At 37.2% G+C, this 21856-nt stretch overlaps 1 protein-coding gene across 1 annotated transcript; it reads right to left on the bottom strand.

The window, feature by feature from the left end:
* Nucleotides 1-1027: 1027 nt before the first annotated feature.
* On the bottom strand, nucleotides 1028-15849 carry slc7a7 (solute carrier family 7 member 7). Its single transcript, XM_062993252.1, has 9 exons — nucleotides 15354-15849; nucleotides 7554-7679; nucleotides 7299-7443; nucleotides 3387-3510; nucleotides 3191-3294; nucleotides 3003-3099; nucleotides 1874-2023; nucleotides 1305-1488; nucleotides 1028-1218 (listed from the first exon to the last, which is right to left on the bottom strand). The coding sequence occupies exons 1-9, from the start codon at nucleotides 15847-15849 to the stop codon at nucleotides 1139-1141; spliced, it is 1506 nt and encodes a 501-aa protein (XP_062849322.1). The 3' UTR covers nucleotides 1028-1138.
* Nucleotides 15850-21856: the final 6007 nt, after the last annotated feature.

Raw genomic sequence — 21856 nt, forward strand, 5'->3', positions numbered from 1 at the left:
TGATCCTGAGACACAAAATCCTATCTGTTCTCTTTCTGCTGTGTGTCACTTTTGGGACATCCTGTATGATTCTTTCATATTAAAATATCTTATATGATAACAAAAGCTTTTCTCAAGCCATATATTGTCACTTATGTAAAAAAAATTATATATAATTGAAAATTATTCAATTATAAACAGCCTTTTTTTGTTCGATGTTAATTTTCGTCTAAATAAGCACATCAAAAATTGTATAGAATATGAAAATATATGAACTTTCTTGTTCCACACTATTTTTTTAAATAATTCTAGTGCTGTCAGTGCTAATGTTTTGGCAGTCCAAACACCTTTGGTCTTTAGGAACTGCCCTTTTTAAATACAAAAGTCAGGTTTTCCATTACTTGCGCATATTCAGCAGGAACGGTTTCATTTTCATTACAAATCATCTAGACAAGAGTACAATTCAGGCCATGACCATGCAGGGAAACATGGATACCTCTCTAGTAAAGAAATGAACACACAGTATTTGCAATAGGAAATTAGCTTTACATTTGTATCATGTTTAAATAGTCCTGTAGGAATCTGTGTAAATATGAACGCTTGTTATGTCACATATCCGGGTGTTGTGTGTTCATAGTCATGAGTCTTGGTGTAATCTTCTATTTTGTTAGCTGTTATTAGTTGTACAGTTGTGATAAATATTCAATCCCCCATGTCTTTAAGAGTTGAATGATGCAGCAAATGAATGATGTAGTAATTTAAAGAGTAATTGTGACAGCAGTAGTAACAGAGGATCCTGCTATTCACCCCTTACATCATATTACTGATATTAAAACCTACTGCTAGTCTGTAAAACCCTAGGTTGGGTTCCAACATGATTAAACCATTGGGAACTCAAAAACCGCTTCATTTGTAATGTGTTATATAAACACCACCCATATTTGTGTTCAAGGGGTATTACAGCCATGGTGAAAACTAAGGAGCTGTTACAAAAGCTGAGGCAGACATTTTAAAATTGATTGTATGTATTAATAAATATTGACTCTTTGTTTACTTAGACATCTTGTAGTATATTTTCATTCAGTTTTATACACATCACCTTAATCCTTTCAAGCTGAGGGGGTTGAATATTTCCGATTGCGAGCGTATCCCTTTTTTTTTACTCATTTTTCTCTTCACTAACGTCCATCTCAGTAAGTACACAGTAGCACACCTTCTGAATCAGCAAACCAGATGATGCTGAAAAATATAAAAGAATACATTTATATAGAAAACATAATTTAAGTTGTTTACAAAAACAGCTCTTAAAAACAATTTTCCCTCACCTATAAATTTTCGAAGCCACAGTGGCCTTCGGGAAGCTGGGGTATAACAGCACAGAAAGTAGACGGGTACGCCTGATAGGGCGATTCCAATGCCTATCAAGGAGTTGATGGTGTCACTGTAGAGTGGGACCACCACGAGGAAGATAGTGCAAAGGCAAAAGATGATTGGGAAGATAAGACTGAGCTGTAAAAGACAGGAAGAGAATTACAAAACTATACAAATATACAGTCATTACATTTAATAATTCAAACATTTTTTAAGGGTTGGACATTCAGTTGCCAGTTGCACTCAATATCATTTTTCAGGTATTATATACCATACCTACTGAATAGATGTCTTTTATAGATTGCTAAGAAAAAAGGGACCATCATAACACCACCTCTGGCCAGATAAAATTTAGAACAGTCATGGATCAGATGAGCAGGCTGTGTCTGGAATCGAACGCTGCCAGGTTATAAGAAACAGCCACGGATTGTACATAAATGGGGGCTCTAATAAACTGGCAACTAAGAGCAGAGTACCCTAGTATAATCCAACAGAAAGACATCAAGGTCCAAAAGTTTTATACCTTCAGAGGTCGTGGTCTGTCTGGCTGTTTCCATCGCAGGTAAAGCTGTCCCAGGATAGACAGACCCACAAAGAACCAGTAGCTGAAGCTGTAGTAGTTAATCAGTTTAAAAATGTCCTCCACACACAGGTACACTAGTGCCATGGCACCCTGCCAACACAACAAGAAACTATTACTAAAGTGTCAATATGTTCCCAGATACCAGACTCATAACGATGGTAATCCAAGAAGACACAGGTAACTGACAGTGAAACCGGAGGATGCTTATGGTTAGATATAAACACACAAACTCATTCACTGTTTCATTATTTATATGGACAAATCCAAATGTCCAGCCTTCTTTTGATGCAGGGGAGTATTAAACCCTAGTCTGTTTGAGATATGGATAGACTAGATGTGTGGATAGATCTGGGTTAAGTGCTTTGCTTGTGTACATTTTAGCATGTTCTGTGTACATATGGGGTTAAGTTTAGGTTATATGATTTCTTTCCACCTTTGAAATTATTACCAATGGGTAAGTAAGCAACAAACTGCATTAAATTAGCAGCCTGTGTTCACTGGGGTTATTGTGCTCTGTAAGGGCTCTGGAACCACCATCACCACCATAATCCAGATGAAGCAATTACTCAAGAAAAAAATAATAAGACTGGCAAATAGGGGGCTTCCTGTGTAAGTTATACAAAACGCATGTACCATGACTGTACTTTTTATACACTAAAAAGTTATGCTAATTCTGTGTTAATTTCTTGAACGATTGCATGGTAATGCTGCAGGTATTGTGCATGCTGCTTCGATTCTCAATTTTGTTTACTATCTAGTTTCCCAAAATTTCCTATTATCTATCCTATAGCTGCTTTGTTTTTAACATCTCTTGAAAACTTGTATGTGGAATAGAGGCGTATGGTGTAATATTGTGTAAATTATTGAGTGAGTAACACCATACAATAGACATGTGTCCTGTCTAGGGTTTATTTGCACCTTACACTCAATGATCCATTTTAGTAAACTTCAAATAAAGCACCTCTGTTCTGTGAGTCCTTGATTCTGAAGGCCTGACATTTGGATTAGGTCTATGTGTTTATTAATACATTCATACAGACTATGACAATGGAGTTTAATAGTGACTGACATTGAAGAGCAGGGCAGGAATGGGAGTGTAGCGGCTAACGTGAATCATGCACAGGTAGTCGGGAAGGTGGCCTTCCCTGGAGCCCACGAAGAACAGCCTGGATAATGACATGCACATGAAACATCAGACTCATGAAGATGATGGTGAGTACATGTCAAAATATTCATCCTAAACAGCTCGTCACTCACCTCGAGGCAGCCAGGATAGATGCATTTAATCCACCAAAGCAGGAGAGGGCAACAGCAAGCGGGATAGTCCAGTTAAACACCCCAAATACCTGATCTGCAAACGTCTTGAAATTTAAGAAGAACAGAATGTGTTGGAAACATAACTGTGTTTTCCAAGTGAACTAATGATTGTGTGATGGCAAGTAAGGACACTCACCACAGCTACTGCATCACTGTCCAAGATTGCAGGGATGGGCAGAACTGTATAGTAGGCCACGTTGGTCAAGATATAGATCACTGTCACGATTGGCATAGATATGGCAATAGACAGTGGCAGGTTCCTGTATTACACAGATTTGCCCACCAGGGGGCAAGAAAGGGTGTTAATACCCATGAGGAATAATGAGAACTGTGAAGAGTGGTTAGCTTTAGCCTCTGTATATACTGTGTATAACAGTGGTACTCGGCATGTGGTTGGCATGGTAACAGGTTTTACTACCAATTACCCTGAAGCTTCACCTAATATATATTATAAGTAGGTTAAAGGTCATGCTTGGTTGGTATGGAAATACACCGGCCTATTGTGAATAAGAACGTGTGGTCAGTGGTGAAAATGTGGTTCATAGGTGATGCCACCATTGGTTAGATATTTTTTCTGATGAACTTAATGAAAATCTAGAAAAATATAAACTGCTTTTCAATGCTACGTGCGTCCTTTTAAATGGAATTACTGTCATCATAATATCTTTCATCATAATCATACAGCATAAAGAGAATTATTGCTTCTTTTTTTTTAATGTGGACTGGCATGGTGACGATGCTTTACAGCACCAATATGTGTGTTTCCTCCTGGTACATAGGCTTACTCCCAGTTTACATAAACATAGCAGAAGGTGGATTGTCCCTAGGTGTGAGAGAGCAATGAGGTGAACTGGGGAAACTTGATTGTCCCTTGGTGTTAGGAATTAAATAAATACATGTTAAAAGTACCGTCATGGATTGGCACCATGTCCAGGGTGCTTTGTGTCCACTAGGTGGTCCCAGGACCTTTGTAACTATTATCAAGATTATGCAATTACAGTGGTACCTTGTAGCTCAACGTCCCCTAAACTCAAAATCTTTGAAACTCAACGCCTTTCGTCGAGACATTTGTACCCTTATACTCAACATTAACCTTAAACTCAATGTGTTCACCTTTTTTTTTTTAATTGATTTATTTAATTTCAAATTAACAGTGAACAGCCGCTTTGTTCAGCGCTTCGCGTGAGTGGTGCAGTAAGACGTTATCAAAGTGTGAATATGAGACGAATCTGCATTTTTGAGAAATAACGGTCAAATTCACTCTGAAAGCTCCACATATATCTGTGTTTATCTGGATTTTTCTTCTGTTTCGCTTTTAAACTTGTGTTACAGCTCAGGGTTTTGAGAAATTGTAAGAATCAGCTTTTTTTTTGAAAAATCTAAAATGCTTAACGTTAAAAAAAGCTTAACGTAACTTAATGTATTAAAATTATGACATAAAAACTCTAAACCTCTCTTAATTATTACTCCTCATAAGTTCTCCCCACTAATGAAACACATTAACAGGTTTTCCATACATCCTTATGGGAAAAATACCTTAAAAATCAACGCCTTCAAATTTAACACCACTCCCAGAACCAACTGACGTTGAGTTTCAAGGTGCCACTGTATGCAGAATTTATGACTTCATTCGCAAAACGAAGTAAAAGGTGCAATCTAAAATTCTGAAAAATATGGGACAATATTTTAAATGCAAATAAAAACAGAAAGTCGTAATTATTTTCCTACCTAATCAAGAACATTTCTTTTCTGTAAATACACATATTTTGAAATTGCTGCCTGCAACACACTTTAAAACAGCTTAGACAAAGGGCAACATAAAACTAGGACCTTGGGTATAAAAAGAAGCATTCAGACAATGGGTAAAAACACGCCCCTTACCCAAACAATACGTCAGGAGACAAACCAACAGTTAAAAATATATAATGGTAGTACAATTAAATGCCAAAGGTTGTGCTGCCAATGTGAACATAAATTTACAAATCACTGATTTCTGTTTTTATTTGCATTTCACATACTGGCTCACTTTTTCTGGAATTAAGCTTTGCTCACACTGTGCTACATATTGTGTTTTAAAAAATACCCTAATAATTACAATGGTATTTGTAACATAACCATAGCTATTCTAAAACATATTCAAGAAGCTAAAAACTGATCTGATTAGGACAGTAAAATGATCATTGCTTCTGAACAGACAGTTAATGGTTTTATGGGTATGTTGCAAAACACTCTCATAAAATGATTAACCTAAAAACCCCATTAAAAGCATATGATCAGCAGATTGCCACATACTTCCTGCTTATTTGATGCTCAGTCAGCTTAGTTAATCAGACATGCCAACTATTAACAAGGTACCCTGCCTATTTTCCATACTTTCTTTTACAAACCAGAGATTATTTATGCACACTGACACTGCAAATACCTAATCTGCAATGCCCTTTTATTTTCAATGCCCCTTTTTTCTCTTAGCCTTTCTTGTCATGCTCTAATAAATCTAATAAATAATGAAGAGTTCAATCTTTTGCCAAGAGAGTTCACATCAGGGTTATTCACAGACACAGTTTTCTACTAATGGTTATTTTATACTACTGACTTTGGTTGATCATTTAAAAGATCTGATCTATATCTGATCTTGATCTATAATTGTTTACTGGAAATCTAGACAATCCTAAAGGAACAATGTACACTTACTGTTCACTTAGGAACAACATACTAATACTATTTGTAGTTCTACAACTGACTGTAGTCCATCTTTTTCTCTACATACCTTTTACCTTGTTCTTCAATGGTCAGGACCACCACAGAGCAGGTCTTATTTACATGGGAGATCATTCTCAGCACTGCAGTGACAATGAGATGGTGGTGGTGTGTTAGTGTGTGTTGTGCTGGTATGAGTGGATCAGACACAGCAGTGCTGCTGGAGTTTTTAAATACTGTGTCCACTCACTGTCCACTCTATTTGACACTCCTACCTAGGTGGTCCACCTTGTAGATGTAAAGTCAGAGACGATCACTCATCAATTGCTGCTGTTTGAGTTGGTCATCTTCTAGACCTTCATCAGTGGTCACAGGACGCTGCCCACGGGGCGCTGTTGGTTGGATATATTTTTGGTTGGTGGACTATTCTCAGTCCAGCAGGGACAGTGAGGTGTTTAACTCCATCAGCATTGATCCACTCATACCAGCACAACACACACTAACACACTACCACCATGTCAGTGTCAGTGCTGAGAATGATCCACCACCCAAATAATATCTGCTCTGTAGTGGTCCTGGGAGAGTCCTGACCATTGAAGAACAGCATGAAAGGGGGCTAACAAAGCATGCAGAGAAACAGATGGACTACAGTCAGTAAATGTAGAACTACAAAGTGCTTCTATATGGTAAGTAGAGCTGATAAAATGTGTAGAAACAAGGAGGTGGTTTTATTGTTATGGCCGATCAGTGTAAATAATCATTGAAGCTGCACACTTGTGTCTGTATGATCTAATCTAATCAGGATAAATGGTAGATGAAATGAAATTAAAAGCTGGTAGGGTGGGGGTTACATCAACAAAGTCCCTGAGGACCTGGGTTTTATCATTGATGGTAAAAAAGGAATGGTTTAATACATAAATGAATAAACAGGTGTATAGATGATAGTCATACAGTGGGAGGTTGGTTTCTGTTTCTGTGTATGTATTTACATACAGCAGATTCATAAACTATTCAGACCCCTTGACTTTTCGCACGCTATTCTGTTGTGGATTTAATTTTGAATGGATGTGATAGACATTTACCCATAATTATGTTTTTTTTTTTTTATTAAATATCAAAAACTGAAATTGAGAGGATCAGTTATTGAGTATAGAATAAATGGTTTAAATAAAGCCATGCAAAGCTGGTAAAGATGACTCCAAGACGACTGTTCTAAGTGTTTTAAAAAACATTTTCCTTTGACATTAGGGGTCTGAATACTTTCTGATTCCACTGTACATCACTAAGTGGTTGTTTCATTTATAAAAACAATAGTACAAAAAGCCTGTATAAAGTTTAGGCTTCCTCTAACCTCTCAGGGTTTTTGATCTCCTCTGTGACGAAGTTAAGGGTGTCCCAGCCAGAGTAGGAGAACAGAGCTGAGTACAGAGCCAGAGCCACATCACCTGGGTCTCGGGTCGAACCCTCAAACAGCCCCTCAAAATTCTGTGTATAACCTTCAATAAACAGGTGCAGACACACATACATTAACCTTTAAGCCTTTGCATTTACAATGTGTACAGTTAATGCTGCTAGTTAATGAATAATTACTAAATGACATCCTTACCCTGGAAGATCTTGACCAGTCCAGTAATGATGACAGCAATCAAAGCGATGACTTTAGCATAGGTGAAAAAGTCTTGTACACGAGTCCCCCACTTCACGTAGGCACAGTTGACAAAAGTCAGCAAACCTAAAATAATTGTATTTAGATATAATCTTTAAAATTATCACATACCACAAATCACAAATATAATCACAGATACAAATACTTGCATTTGTATTAACAGTTTAAGCATAACCATCCTGACCATAAAGAGCTTACTGAATGTGAATGAATGAATGAACAGAAAAAAACAGGCAGAGTTCACAAAGATAAGCAAACCTACAGAATATGTTCATTCATTTATCATCTTAGAAATAATTATAATGTAACTAGGTTCAGTCACAATGTTGCTGTCTGTTAAACAAACTAGATGCACTAGGATGGGTTGGGGATGCAAGGGCCCCAGGTTTCAGTATTCTAAAAAGGAAAATGACCCAGGTAGATTGCTTGCTGTGACACTGTGCTTACCATGGAATAATCATAATAATCAGAGACTGATGTTTAGTAATTTTTTAAATCACAATTACATCGGTCAAGTAAGACGTATAACGGGCATTACATTCAACCATCTATGGTTTTGTGGAAGGAAGGTGGAAGGAAACACCAGATTCCAAACTCCTCACAGACAGTGACTGGATACAAGATTCAAACCCAGATCCCCAGAACTCATGGCATCCACAACACTACCTGTTTCACCACTGTGTTTACTAAACTGTGAAAATATTAAGGAATTAATTGTGTAGCTTAGATAATTGACAATGGGGCAAATTTATACAGAGCAAAGGAAACTATATAGAAGCACTTAGTAGTTCTACAATGACTGACTGAAGTCCGTCCATCTGTTTCTCTGCATGCTTTTTAGCCCCCTTTCATGCTGTTCTTCAATGGTCAAGACCCCCACAGGACCACTACAGAGTAGGTATTATTTGGGTGGTGGATCATTCTCAGCACTGCAGTGACACTAACATGGTGGTGGTGTGTTAGTGTGTGTTGTGCTGGTACGAGTGGATCAGACACAGCAATGCTGCTGGAGTTTTTACACACCTCACTGTCACTGCTGGACTAAGAATAGTCCACCAACCAAAAATATCCAGCCACCAGTGCCCTGTGACCAACTCAAACAGCAGCAATAGATGAGAGATCGTCTCTGACTTTACATCTACAAGGTGGACCAACTAGGTAGGAGTGTCTAATAGAGTGGACACGGTATTTAAAAACTCCAGCAGCACTGCTGTGCCTGATCCACTCATACCAGCACAACACACACTAACACACCACCACCATGTCAGTGTCACTGCAGTGCTGAGAATGATCCACCACCTAAATAATACCTACTCTGTAGTGGTCCTGTGGGGGTCCTGACCATTGAAGAACCGGGTGAAAGCAGGCTAAAAATGTATGTAGAGAAACAGATGAACTACAGTCAGCAATTATAGAACTACAAAGTGCTTCTATATGGTCAGTGGAGCTGATCAAATGGACAGTGGGTGTAGAAACAAGGAGGTGGTTTTAATGTTATGGCTGATCGGTGTATGTAGTGTGTGTGTGTGTGTGTGTGTGTGTGTGTGTGTGTGTGTGTGTGTGTGTGAGTGTGTGTGTGTGTGTGTGTGTGTGTGTGTGTGTGTGTGTGTGGTGCTTATGTATGTGTTTTTTGTAAGGTAGCCTGCTTGGTTTAAGGAAGTGGGGCTGCTGACATTGGCAATCCTGCTGGCTGTTTTTCAGGGAGTGAAAAAAAAAAACAGTAAAGCTGAGAGCAGCACTTCAAACAGAGAAGCAGAGATAGAAACTGTGATTTCTGTGAATTTATCAGTGCTGTAAGTGTTTTACACTGTTATCTACATAGTGATTACTCATAAATGTTGGAATTAGCCTTTCAAACTCTACAGACCTGCCAGCAAGTACAAACGTTACTAAATTTTTTATTTAAAATAAAAATCTTAACAACTATAGTTTGCATACAGACAGACGAGATGCTGTTTTAAAGTTTAGAATATTTACCTTACCATATAATAGAGTAGAATAGAATAGAATAGAATAAAACGCCTTTATTTGTCATTTATACATATACAGGTGTACAGTAGAATGAAATTCTTTCTTTGCTTATTCCAGCTTGTTTGGAAGCTGGGTTCAAAGCGCAGATTCATTGTACGGCGCCCCTGGAGCAGAGAGGGTTAAGGGCCTTGCTCAAGGGCCCAACTGTGGCTGCATGGCAGAGCTGGGATTCAAACTCTCAACCTTTCAGTTGATAGCCCAAAGCTCTACCCACTAGGCTACCACTGTCCCCATATTAACCATTAAAGATTTGTTCTATATTACTAAAATTGTAGCATCACAGTATTATAAAAAGAAAAAGAAAATTTTTTATTACTATATGTATATTTAGGCCAAATTTTGCTCAGTGTGATACAGATATCTGCAAATGAATGCACTAAAGTCAGGAGAAAAAGGGGATAATGCATTAAAAAAAAAAATAATAATAAAAAAAAAAATTTGTCTGACAAAAACAGACCACTGGTATTATGATCCTCAGCTATCACACTGCTTTATTTTGACTACCATGACTACCTTATAGTATCAGTTAAACCAAAATTATGCGTTGGTTTTTTGTTGTTGTTTTTTTGCACACGTCAATAGCTATCGGTTTTTTGATAGCCCTGAAGGGTAAAACTCAATACTCAGTGAAGAAAAAAAACAAAGTGTTAAAATCTTTTCTTACTGGCTGATATTTGGAAAGTGAAGACCCCTGGCCTGCTGACCAACTAAAAAGTGATTTTTTTTTTCCCACACAGTGAACCCTCCTTCTGTCCTTCAAAATATGACTCACCATTCAGAGTCTATCTTATCAGCATTTTATATCTGTCCTGTTTTAACTCCATCTAATCTTTCTTCACTGTTATCAGTGTTTATTCCTTTAAGTGCATATAAAGTGTTCATTTGTAATACTCTTATGATTTGTAATCATTATTCTTATTGTTTACTTAGGCATAATTAACACACACATATCCTCTGGAGAAATGCTTTATTTCCATCTCCGCTCTATCTGATACAGACTTGTAAAATGACAGAACACACTGTCTCAGCATTGCTCCATTAACTAGCTGATCGTTTTTAGCTGATGTTTAATGTGTGTTTACTACTTAATTAGGAATGTAAGAGCCTAAATTAAGCAAAGCTGGGCAATGTTAAGTAATGTTTAATCTCTTTTCTTTGTTTCACTGTATGTGAAATGTAGTTCGAGCTTACTGTGGAGAGATAAATATTAATCTCCCCTGACCTGGGAACAAGACCTCAAACAGTTCCCTTAGCAGAGAAGAAACTGTGCATGTGAGAAAACATGTGTGCTCTAGGAAAAGTGGTGCCCTTTGCTTTCTCTGTCTCACTCTTTCCTTCTATCTCTCTTTCTTCATATGCTGAGTTGTCATTAGGCCAAGGGTCAGAGTCTTAATGTGGAGGACTTTACCTGTTGACTATCAGCACATTCACATCCTAAAATTTGTATCTGTGTATGTGACTCACAGTTGAACTCATCTAAAATAAAGTTACTTACAGACGCACTTCTGCCAAGTTGTATTCATACGGTAATAAACTTCTCTAAGGGTTGGGCTTGGGCATATACCTGGTTATAGGCTAAACTGCTGTAATATAAGCATTTGTCCCTCCCAAATAATGATTTTATTTGTTAATGGAAAAATCCTATTCAAGCATACAGGTTCAGTTTGGTTTACTGGTTGATTTAGCAGCTTTAATTAAAAGCAATTATTCCCCTAGCTACTAAATCAACCAGTCAACCAAATGTACTTGACTATAGGGCTTAATTTCAATAGCCATACCCTGGCATGATAGAGGGTCTTAAAAAGCAGCATATGATGGAATATTCTAAAGATTCCAATACAAAAGTGAAACAGTCATTACAATCTACCAGTCTGGAAAAGGTCACACAGCCCTTAATGCCTAGTTCACACTACACGATTTTTGCCCTGATTTTCGCTCTGCGACTGGTCGGCACTAGATTTGCCAGCTCGGGAGGAACTCTGCGTTCGCTTGGCGATTGAAATTCGGCTCTCAATCGCTAAGTGTGAACTACTCAACAACTCGATCCGAGCAGCTTGCCGAGTGCTCGCCGACCGAAGTGAGATTTCTAGCATGTCAAATATCTGGATCTGAATCGCACAACTAGCAAATGAGCGCTATGTCGATCAGCCAATGAGAACGCAAGATACGGTGTGAGGAGAAACGCAGGGGAGGAGTTGTAAAAGGGTGGGACAGGGACATAATATAGTTTATATCAGAATACACTGGCACACACAAGTTTTACAGTATTTCTGACCTTATCGTTCTCTACAAGACATAACAACAACGTGGCATTGCAAAAAATATTTATTAACCTTCAACTCACTATAGAACAATCCATTCTAATTCTTCAATAAATGGAATTGTTTTTAAACACTGAATTTATATTTACTTGTGTTATATTAAAATTAGTTGGCAGATCTACAACATTTACATTTTTAATGTAACAAATGAGCAAATATAGAAGAAGTCAGGTGAGGGACAAATAAGTTTTTCACAATACTGTACAGTGCATTGCTTGTAAATCTAAATGACTACTACACTAACAGTTAACATGTTTTTCAATAAGACCAGGCATAAAAATTACATAAAGTAATTCATATTATAGGCTCATGTGTATAATTCGTCAGGTGGGTGGCAATGAGATAAACATCATGTATGCAACTGTAAATATGACTGTTAGTCTGTCTCTGTATGAACATAGTTAATATGACCAAAATTCAAGGCATATATAATCATATTAAACTGACTTAAGATGTGATACTGCCCCTTTGAGCCTATGTTCTGGTAATCATTCAGTAGGCCATACATGCACTAAAGACTGCTAAATAATCCAAACATGACCATGTTAAGATTAAAATAGGACAGTCATTTAAATAGACAAATGACATTCAATTCAATTCATATTCAATACTGCACAACAATCACATACACATAAGGTTTTGGTGGGTAAATCACTTGTTTGTTACCAGCCAAAGTCATGCACACACGTGATATGATTGCCCCCTGTCCATTTCCTCTCTCCTAATTCTGTCCGCTTCCTGTCTTTACTGTCCCTTGTACTATCCTATCACAACTTCCTTTCATTTTGTTAGAATTTTAACACTATTCTAAAGTATTATTGAAGATGTTATATTGGCTTTAAAGTACCAACGATCTTATTCAGTATTATCACAGTCAGTGCAAACGTAAGCGTTAAGTCATCTTTAGTTCTTCTGTTCCTCTTTTCTGCAGCACACCTCAGCAAGTCATTAGTAATCACATTTCTCTCACTACCCCTTTATATTTTCTTCCTCTTAAACATGGCATGCTATGCCTGATAATGTAAACATACAAACAAAATGTACAACAGAGACACATACACATGCATGCAACTAAAATACTCTAAAAGCTGTCATTAATGATTCTGGATTGAATGGAATTTCACCCTGAAACTGACTGAAAAGTGTGTGTGGGGTGTGTAAGGTATGACACTTTAATCAAATTCCTTTGTTCTCCCACGTGGTTACTACATATCCAGTCAATTTAGTCGACAAAATCTCAAAATTCCAAAACAGAGTTCTCACCAGGTTACCGTATATCACTAGTGATGTAATTATGTCTATTGTTTCAGAAAGTATTCCGATCCCTTGACTTTTGCATTCACTATTTTGTTGGGGATTTAATTTTGACTGCAGATAATTACCATTTTCATTTATCAATGTACACTTACAGGGGTTGGACAAAATAACTGAAACACCTGGTTTTAGACCACAATAATTTATTAGTATGGTGTAGGGCCTCCTTTTGCGGCCAATACAGCATCAATTCGTCTTGGAAATGACATATACAAGTCCTGCACAGTGGTCAGAGGGATTTTAAGCCATTCTTCTTGCAGGATAGTGGCCAGGTCACTACGTGATGCTGGTGGAGGAAAACGTTTCCTGACTCGCTTCTCCAAAACACCCCAAAGTGGCTCAATAATATTTAGATCTGGTGACTGTGCAGGCCATGGGAGATGTTCAACTTCACTTTCATGTTCATCAAACCAATCTTTCACCAGTCTTGCTGTGTGTATTGGTGCATTGTCATCCTGATACACGGCACCGCCATTGGATGCACATGGTCCTCCAGAATGGTTCGGTAGTCCTTGGCAGTGACGTGCCCATCTAGCACAAGTATTGGGCCAAGGGAATGCCATGATATGGCAGCCCAAACCATCACTGATCCACCCCCATGCTTCACTCTGGGCATGCAACAGTCTGGGTGGTACGCTTCTTTGGGGCTTCTCCACACCGTAACTCTCCCGGATGTGGGGAAAACAGTAAAGGTGGACTCATCAGAGAACAATACATGGTTCACATTGTCCACAGCCCAAGATTTGCGCTCCTTGCACCATTGAAACCGACGTTTGGCATTGGCACGAGTGACCAAAGGTTTGGCTATAGCAGCCCGGCCGTGTATATCGACCCTGTGGAGCTCCCGACGGACAGTTCTGGTGGAAACAGGAGAGTTGAGGTGCACATTTAATTCTGCCGTGATTTGGGCAGCCGTGGTTTTATGTTTTTTGGATACAATCCGGGTTAGCACCCGAACATCCCTTTCAGACAGCTTCCTCTTGCATCCACAGTTAATCCTGTTGGATGTGGTTTGTCCTTCTTGGTGGTATGCTGACATTACCCTGGATACCGTGGCTCTTGATACATCACAAAGACTTGCTGTCTTGGTCACAGATGCGCCAGCAAGACTTTTGAACTCTGGTATGTCACCCATAATGTTGTGTGCATTGCAATATTTTGAGCAAAACTGTGCTCTTACCCTGCTAATTGAATCTTCACACTCTGCTCTTACTGGTGCATTGTGCAATTAATGAAGATTGGCCACCAGACTGGTCCAATTTAGCCATGAAACCTCCCACACTAAAATGACAGGTGTTTCAGTTATTTTGTCCAACCCCTGTATTTACCCATAATAATGAAAACAAAAATCAATTAAAAATCAAAAACTGAAATCTCTTTGTGTGACCTAAAATACTTTGCTGTATCTATCCTTGAGATGTGTCTAGAACCTAATTTAAGTCCACCTATTAGATGTTGGTCTACAAGATTCCACAATTTATACTGCATTATCTGGACTAAAATAAGACATAAGTCTGTGGATCTTCACAAGAAATTGGGGCAAGGCATAGATTGGGGCAAGGATATAAAAAATGTAAAGATTCCCAATATCACAGTGTACAATTTTAATAATATTAATCATTTTCAAATGGAAGAAACTTGGCACAAACTTGAACCTTCCTAAAGTTTAGCAGCTTGGTCAGTGAGATATGATAAATCCAACAGTCACTCAAAAAGTGACTGGGCTGAGGGAGAACCTGATGTACAATCGTCTTTGCAGTACTCTGGTATGATGAAACTCTTGACAGCACAGCAAGCAATACATCCGACAACAGTGACAGTGACGGGGGTGGTACAAGCAGCAAGTGAATATGAGAATATTGAGAATATGAGATTATATTTGGTATAAAGAGATTGTGGAATAGTGCTAAAACATTGTAGACATCAATATGTCACATATATTGGGTAATTCTGTAAAGATAAATGAAGGAAATATAGGAAAATCTCAACACTTAAAAATAAACTTCTTATAAAATGACATTTAACACATTATCTTGCTCTTAACACATGCATACAAGCACACACATTTACTCACATATGCAGGCTGCAGCTAACAGGCGATTGGCCACATAGGGTGCGATGCAGGTAGGGAAGATCGGTTGCACCATGTAGTTGGAAAAGGTTATCGCTATCACCGCCTGGCTGGTGGGCTCTATGATGAGTAGGGATGTCCACAAACGGATAAAAGCCAGAAACCCTCCAAAGGCCTCCAGGATGTAGGCATAACTGGCACCAGACTTGGTGATAGTGGTTCCCAGTTCAGCGTAGCACAAGGCCCCAAATATTGAGAAAATTCCACCAATAGTCCACACAACTAATGACAATCCATATGAGGCGCTGTAAATAAGCACACCCTTAGGTGAGACAAAGATGCCCGAGCCAATCATGTTGCCCACAATAAGGCAGACACCATTGATTAGTGAGATCTCTTTTTTTAGTTTCATTGACTCCTGAGACCCGCTTGACTTTCGGTTGTCATTGGTTACCTCTGCAGAGGACTCTTGCGTTGGAGCAGGACTGTAGGTGGTCATTTTGGCATTAAATCGATGGACAAAAAAAAGGGAGATGATTGTTACACTTAGTGTACCAAGTGTCTGTCAGTCACTATAAAAGAGTTCAGTCAGATTATATCCAAGTTAACCATCTTGAGGTGTCATCTGAGGAGATGTGGAGAAATGGTGGTTAGTACAAACACACAATCTAACAAAAAGCCCACATTGCACACACATTGCTTTTTGATCTTGCAGATGGCTATTAGCTAGGCATTAGCGGCTTGGCTAAATGGCTTTTTCAAAGAAAGTAAACAGATGGCCTTGGAGAGAATAATGCTGAATGGAGAATAGGAAAACAGAGTAGGCTTTACTCAACCTGATCTAACATGCACAACATACTTAAAGCACATTTACATTGTATAATTATGTAAAAATAATCTTTACTTTGCTTATGTGTTCAGAATCATTGTGAATTATTTAAAGTTGTAGCAATTAATAGTTTGATTTTACAGGAAGACATTTCAGCATAAACTCAGTAAACATAATATTAATTCTTAGTTTATTCAAACACTGCAACATCATGTTTGAATTATTATTCTAAGTCAAATGTTTTTTACCTATAATCCAGTATACAAATGATTAAAAACATATTTAGGTGATATTTACATCAAGTCTAAATGGGGTAAAGTTCATGTAAAGAATGAGTCCAATGTATGTAACACCTTGGTTATTTACTGATTTTTACTTGTCATTCATTCATTTATTCATTCATTCACTCAACGTATCCTAAACAGGTTCTTGGTATTATTACCTAAACATTAGACTTACATTTACATTTTCAGCATTTGGCAGACGCTTGTATCCAAAGCGACTTACAATTATGACTGAACACAATTTTTTGAGCAATTGAGGGTTAAGGGCCTTGCTCAGGGGCCCAACAGTGGCAACTTGGCGGTGGTGAGGCTTGAACCAGCAACCTCCTGGTTACTAGTCCAGTACCTTAACCGCTACCACTGCCACTTACGGCGGCATTGTACCTGCCACAGCCATGATTGGGATGAAGTGGTTAGTGAAAATGTATTATGAAAAATAGATTTAATATAAACAAATTCTGGCTAGCTCTGCACTAGATGAGCTGTGTGTTAATTAATTACTTAATAAGTAACTAAAGTGTCATACATTTGACAGGCCAAATTATGTTCTTTGGGTGAATAATGATGACTAGATTAATCTTGCAGATAATGTCCATGCTTTTGCTTCTCTTTTAGCACAGCACATGCATTCATAAAGGATGACCAAAAGAAAAAGCTGAAAAGTCACACGTTTACCACAGTTCACTGGCTTTATAGGATTATAGTGGAGATGCCATGAAGTTCTAATACATTTCGACACAAACAAAAATCCAAATTTAACTACTTCCTAATTAAAAAAATTTTAATAAATCATGCTATTAGCAGAGGGAGTACTTAATTGAAAGTGGATCATTAATAGAAATATAGCTGAACTTTGTTAAGCAAGATGCTGACAATGCCTTCTTATTCAGTTTAAGTGCACAAATAGCTGAGCATGACAAAACTTCTTAATTAAGTCAAATTACATGGCATTTTACAAAAAAAGACAAGAGGAAATGCATTACACAGCTGAAGGTGATCTGGTAAGGCCTCCACGGCGAGGATAAAAGGAATGAGAGCTGTTGTTTCCAGAGATCTTGTGAACCTGAGTGAGGGCAAGGTCCAGTCACCACTGATAAGCTCTCTTAGAAACCAGGTATAAAACATGCTAACTGCTAACTGATTTAAGATTACATTTTGTGCAAGGCCACATAGGTTGATGAAAGTGTTGATGAGAAGGTTAATACTACGTGACTTACAGGCAATATTCAATTGCCACTGGAGGTCTAAGTTCCATTAAAGCCATAGGACTTGTTTTTTTTTAATAATAAACATTGTCTATTAATATTCCATATAGAAATAAATCAATCTAGTAGGCTATGTAATCTAATCATATGTTTATTTATAAATATGTTCATATAGATTTGTTCATTTTATAAACCGTTATTACCATAATATAGCTGTATTTGTTCCCAAAAGTCCATCCGTACTTGAATATTCAGTGAATCATTCAGTGATAGGAATGGAATATTCACAATTAACATGAAATTAATTGAGTGTATTTGAATTTGTATTTAAATTTTCACCTCAGCTTTACTTGGTATATCTAAAATATATGGCTGATAGACCTCTATTATACTTTTGTGAATTGTCTCTGACCTCCAATTTAGAGGTGAATAACACACACACGTTATCCTGCTACCACACAAGAACACTTGCTTACTGTGGGACATTACAATTCTACTAGACAACGATTAAAATAAATGTGCAAGTCATTTGTAGATGGTAGAGACACCATCAGATCTGGGGTCTTTTACAAAGCAATAGCAATACAAATGTAAAGCAAAATCTGTGTTATTACTTGTTATGAACCATAAGAGAAACAACAGAACCAGTAGAAACTGTTTTTTGATATTTTTACACAATTTGAAGTAAACACTAACCCTTTTATTGTCAACTTCTGGTTTTCACAAATATAATTAAACTAATACACCTGAGAAGAAACCTGAAATGTACTAATTTGCACACTTTAGTTGAGATTTTAATCTCATTCATAACTTCTAGGCTACATAAGCAACATGTTGAACAAAGTATCATTGTTTTATGTTTAGTGGCCTAGTGGTTTCTATTAAACATTAGGGGTTTACAGTTAATCAGTTACAGGTCACGTTTTTAAACAAAATTTCAACATGACGATTTATTTTAATATTAATTCATACATAAATCAAAACCAAACATTAGCATCAGTGATGATTACAGACTATTACAATACCACCAGCATCCAGTATAAATGTTTTGATGATTTTTAAATCTCAGATTAATCACTATAAACCGTAAAGTGGTAGAAAGTTAAATCATAATCTTTAGTAATAATAGTGATAGGTGTTTGACATGTCACCTGTTAAACCGAATTAATGTGAGCAGTAACATTCTCCTCATAATAAGTAACCTACATGTTTGTGTAGCGCGCTGTGAGTGAAGAGAACAAGGCTTTGTGTTGTGTTAGCTTACCTTTCTCTCTCAGGTGAATAACGGGAATAAGCAGGAATAAGCAGGAATAAGCTTCTTTGTGTTATTGCAGTAAGAATGAGCTCTTAATGTCTTCGTTAATGTCATTTACATTCACTGAGAACAAAGTGAATGATACAGTTCAGGTTAACGATAGTAGATTTCGTTTCGTGTACAGCTCTCTCTCTCTCTCTCTCTCTCTCTCGGTGTGGTTAAGGCCCTGCTGATGTGTAAAATGCACTGACAGCTGATCAGCTGACACACTTCTGCTTTACAGCTCACACTACCCGCAATTTCTCAATCTGTGACAAACGTGATGGATCATTATATGCTTTTCATTCATTCATTCATTCTCCCTGGTCAGGGTCAGTATGTGCGACCAAGGAGCAAAACACCACAGAGACATTTACACACTCACTCTCTCACTCACACATAAGTAGGCAATTCACTTGAACATGCCAGGTGAGGACATGCCACATTTCTCAAAGACAAACCAGAGGTAAAAAAAAAAAATTAAACCCTTGATATAATTTATAATAACCAAATAGACATACATACATACTTTAATTTCTATTAATATAACTAAATAGAAATGTGTCTGCTTGGCATTTTCCTTACAGGGTATGAAAACAAACAAATAAATGAATAAATAATGCATTACAGTATGTGCTTTGTCTTTTTTCATATCTGTAGCTAGGCTATAAACAATAAAGAAAGAACAATAAAACCACATGCATATACATTGCTATTCTGGTTTAATATAACAGAATTAAAGAACTATTAAAATTTAGTTTCTGATGTAATATATACACTGATCAGCCATAACATTAAAACCACCACCTTGTTTCTACACTCGCTGTCCAATTTATTAGTTTCACTTATCCACTTATCATATAGAAGCACTTTGTAGTTCTGCAATTACTGACTGTAGTCCATCTGTTTCTCTACATACCTTTTTAGCCTGCTTTCACCCTGTTCTTCAATGGTCAGAACCCCCTTAGGACCACTACAGAGTAGGTATTATTTAGGTGGTGGATCATTCTCAGCACTTCAGTGACACTGACATGGTGGTGGTGTGTTAGTGTTTGTTGTGCTGGTATGAGTGGATCAGACACAGAAGCGCTGCTGGAGTTTTTAAACGCCGTTTCCACTCACTGTCCATTCTGTTAGACACTCTCACCTAGTTGGTTCACCTTGTAGATGTAAAGTCAGAGACGATCATTCATTTATTGTTGCTGTTTGAGTTGGTCATCTTCTAGACCTTTATCAGTGGTCACAGGACGCCGCCCATGGGACGCTGTTGGCTGGATATTTTTGGTTGGTGGACTATTCTCAGTCCAGCAGTGACAGTGAGGTGTTTAAAAACTCCATCAGCGCTGCTGTGTCTTATCCACTCATACCAGCACAACACACACTATATACACAATATATTAAAATCATACATATTATTATACTGTATTTGAGTTGTAAAAATATACTAGTTTGAGGCAAGACGAAAAGGTCACACTGATACTGATTGCAACATAATATTGTAAGGAAAATCAAACAAATGTGTTAAGAAATTAAGTTGCCAACATATTTAATTAAGTTATCAGAACCTTTTTTATTATTTTATTTAAGTTCGGCTTATGAAAATGTATTAAAGCAAGACTTACAATTTGGGTGTCATCAAAGCTAAAAAAAAATTACAAATACAAACAAAAAAGCTGACAGTATTAGTACTTATTTTTAGCTGACAACAATTAAAATACTGTTTGTTGGTTACATTTTGTTGGTTTTGGCTAAATCAACAAATCACATTATAGTTACCCTAGTTAGTGATAGCTAAGTTAGCTTAGCCGAATGCCATACAGTGTTCAGAAGTGTTTTGACTTTTTAACTACAATTTGCAAATGTCAAATTAGTGGCTGTAAATAAAATATGTCCACATACTGTTTGTGCTTGCTGGGACTTTGTTTTTTTTTTTACATCTGTAGCTAAAATGTATTTAAAAAAAAAACTATTGTAATAATAATTCAAATTACAAAAAACCCCAAAAGTTTTTTAACATTATGTTTCATTAGGCTGAATAAAATTGTATTATGGCCCAGCAGAACTCATGGTTAATTATTGTATTTAATTGTATAATTGTGGGCGACACAGTGGTGAAGGTCCTGGGTTTGATTCCCAGGTGGAGCAGTCTGTGTCCTTTCTGTGTGGAGTTTGCATGTTCTCCCATGTCTGTGTGGGTTTCCTCCGGGATGCTCCAAAAACATGTAGTCAGTACAACTGCCCTTAGGTGTGTGTGGGTGTGTGTTAAGGTGTGAATGGGTGAAAGACGAACAGGGTGTTCCAAGTACCAAAAAAATAAAATGGTTAAATTGTATAATTTTTTCATTTAATAATAAATAAATAATAATAATAAAAATACACACACAAGGAACAATCTTAGCCATTTCAAATGTATAAGTTTAGTATATCTCTTACAAAAGATTGAAAACCTCAGAAGAAACTGTACTTACTCAGTTTTGAATTTTCTGTGCATTGTTTGTACTCTAATGCGTCTTGGGATTTTGTTTATTTGTATACAAGATGTTTTTGCTACACATTCTATTCTATTTGAAACCTAATCAAACTCTGTTTTCTATGAAGCAGGCCTGGATTCTCTTGCATTCACATGAAAAAAAATTATAATAATTACTTATTACAGTTATTTTAAGCAAATGTTTTTGTTGCACTGTATGATGATTTTATGCTGCACTAAATGACATACTCCAAATTATCCTGTTACATCAGAATATTCATGACTTAATTTGTTTTTAAGTTCTTTATTGATTAAAGTAGCAGCAGTAGAATGAAAATATGCCACACCAGTGGCAAGTACAGTGTATCACAAAAGTGAGTACACCCCTCACATTTCTGCAGATATTTAAGTATATCTTTTCATG

The sequence above is a fragment of the Trichomycterus rosablanca genome, chromosome 4 (genome assembly GCF_030014385.1).
Source record: "Trichomycterus rosablanca isolate fTriRos1 chromosome 4, fTriRos1.hap1, whole genome shotgun sequence".
Classification (NCBI taxonomy): domain Eukaryota; kingdom Metazoa; phylum Chordata; class Actinopteri; order Siluriformes; family Trichomycteridae; genus Trichomycterus; species Trichomycterus rosablanca.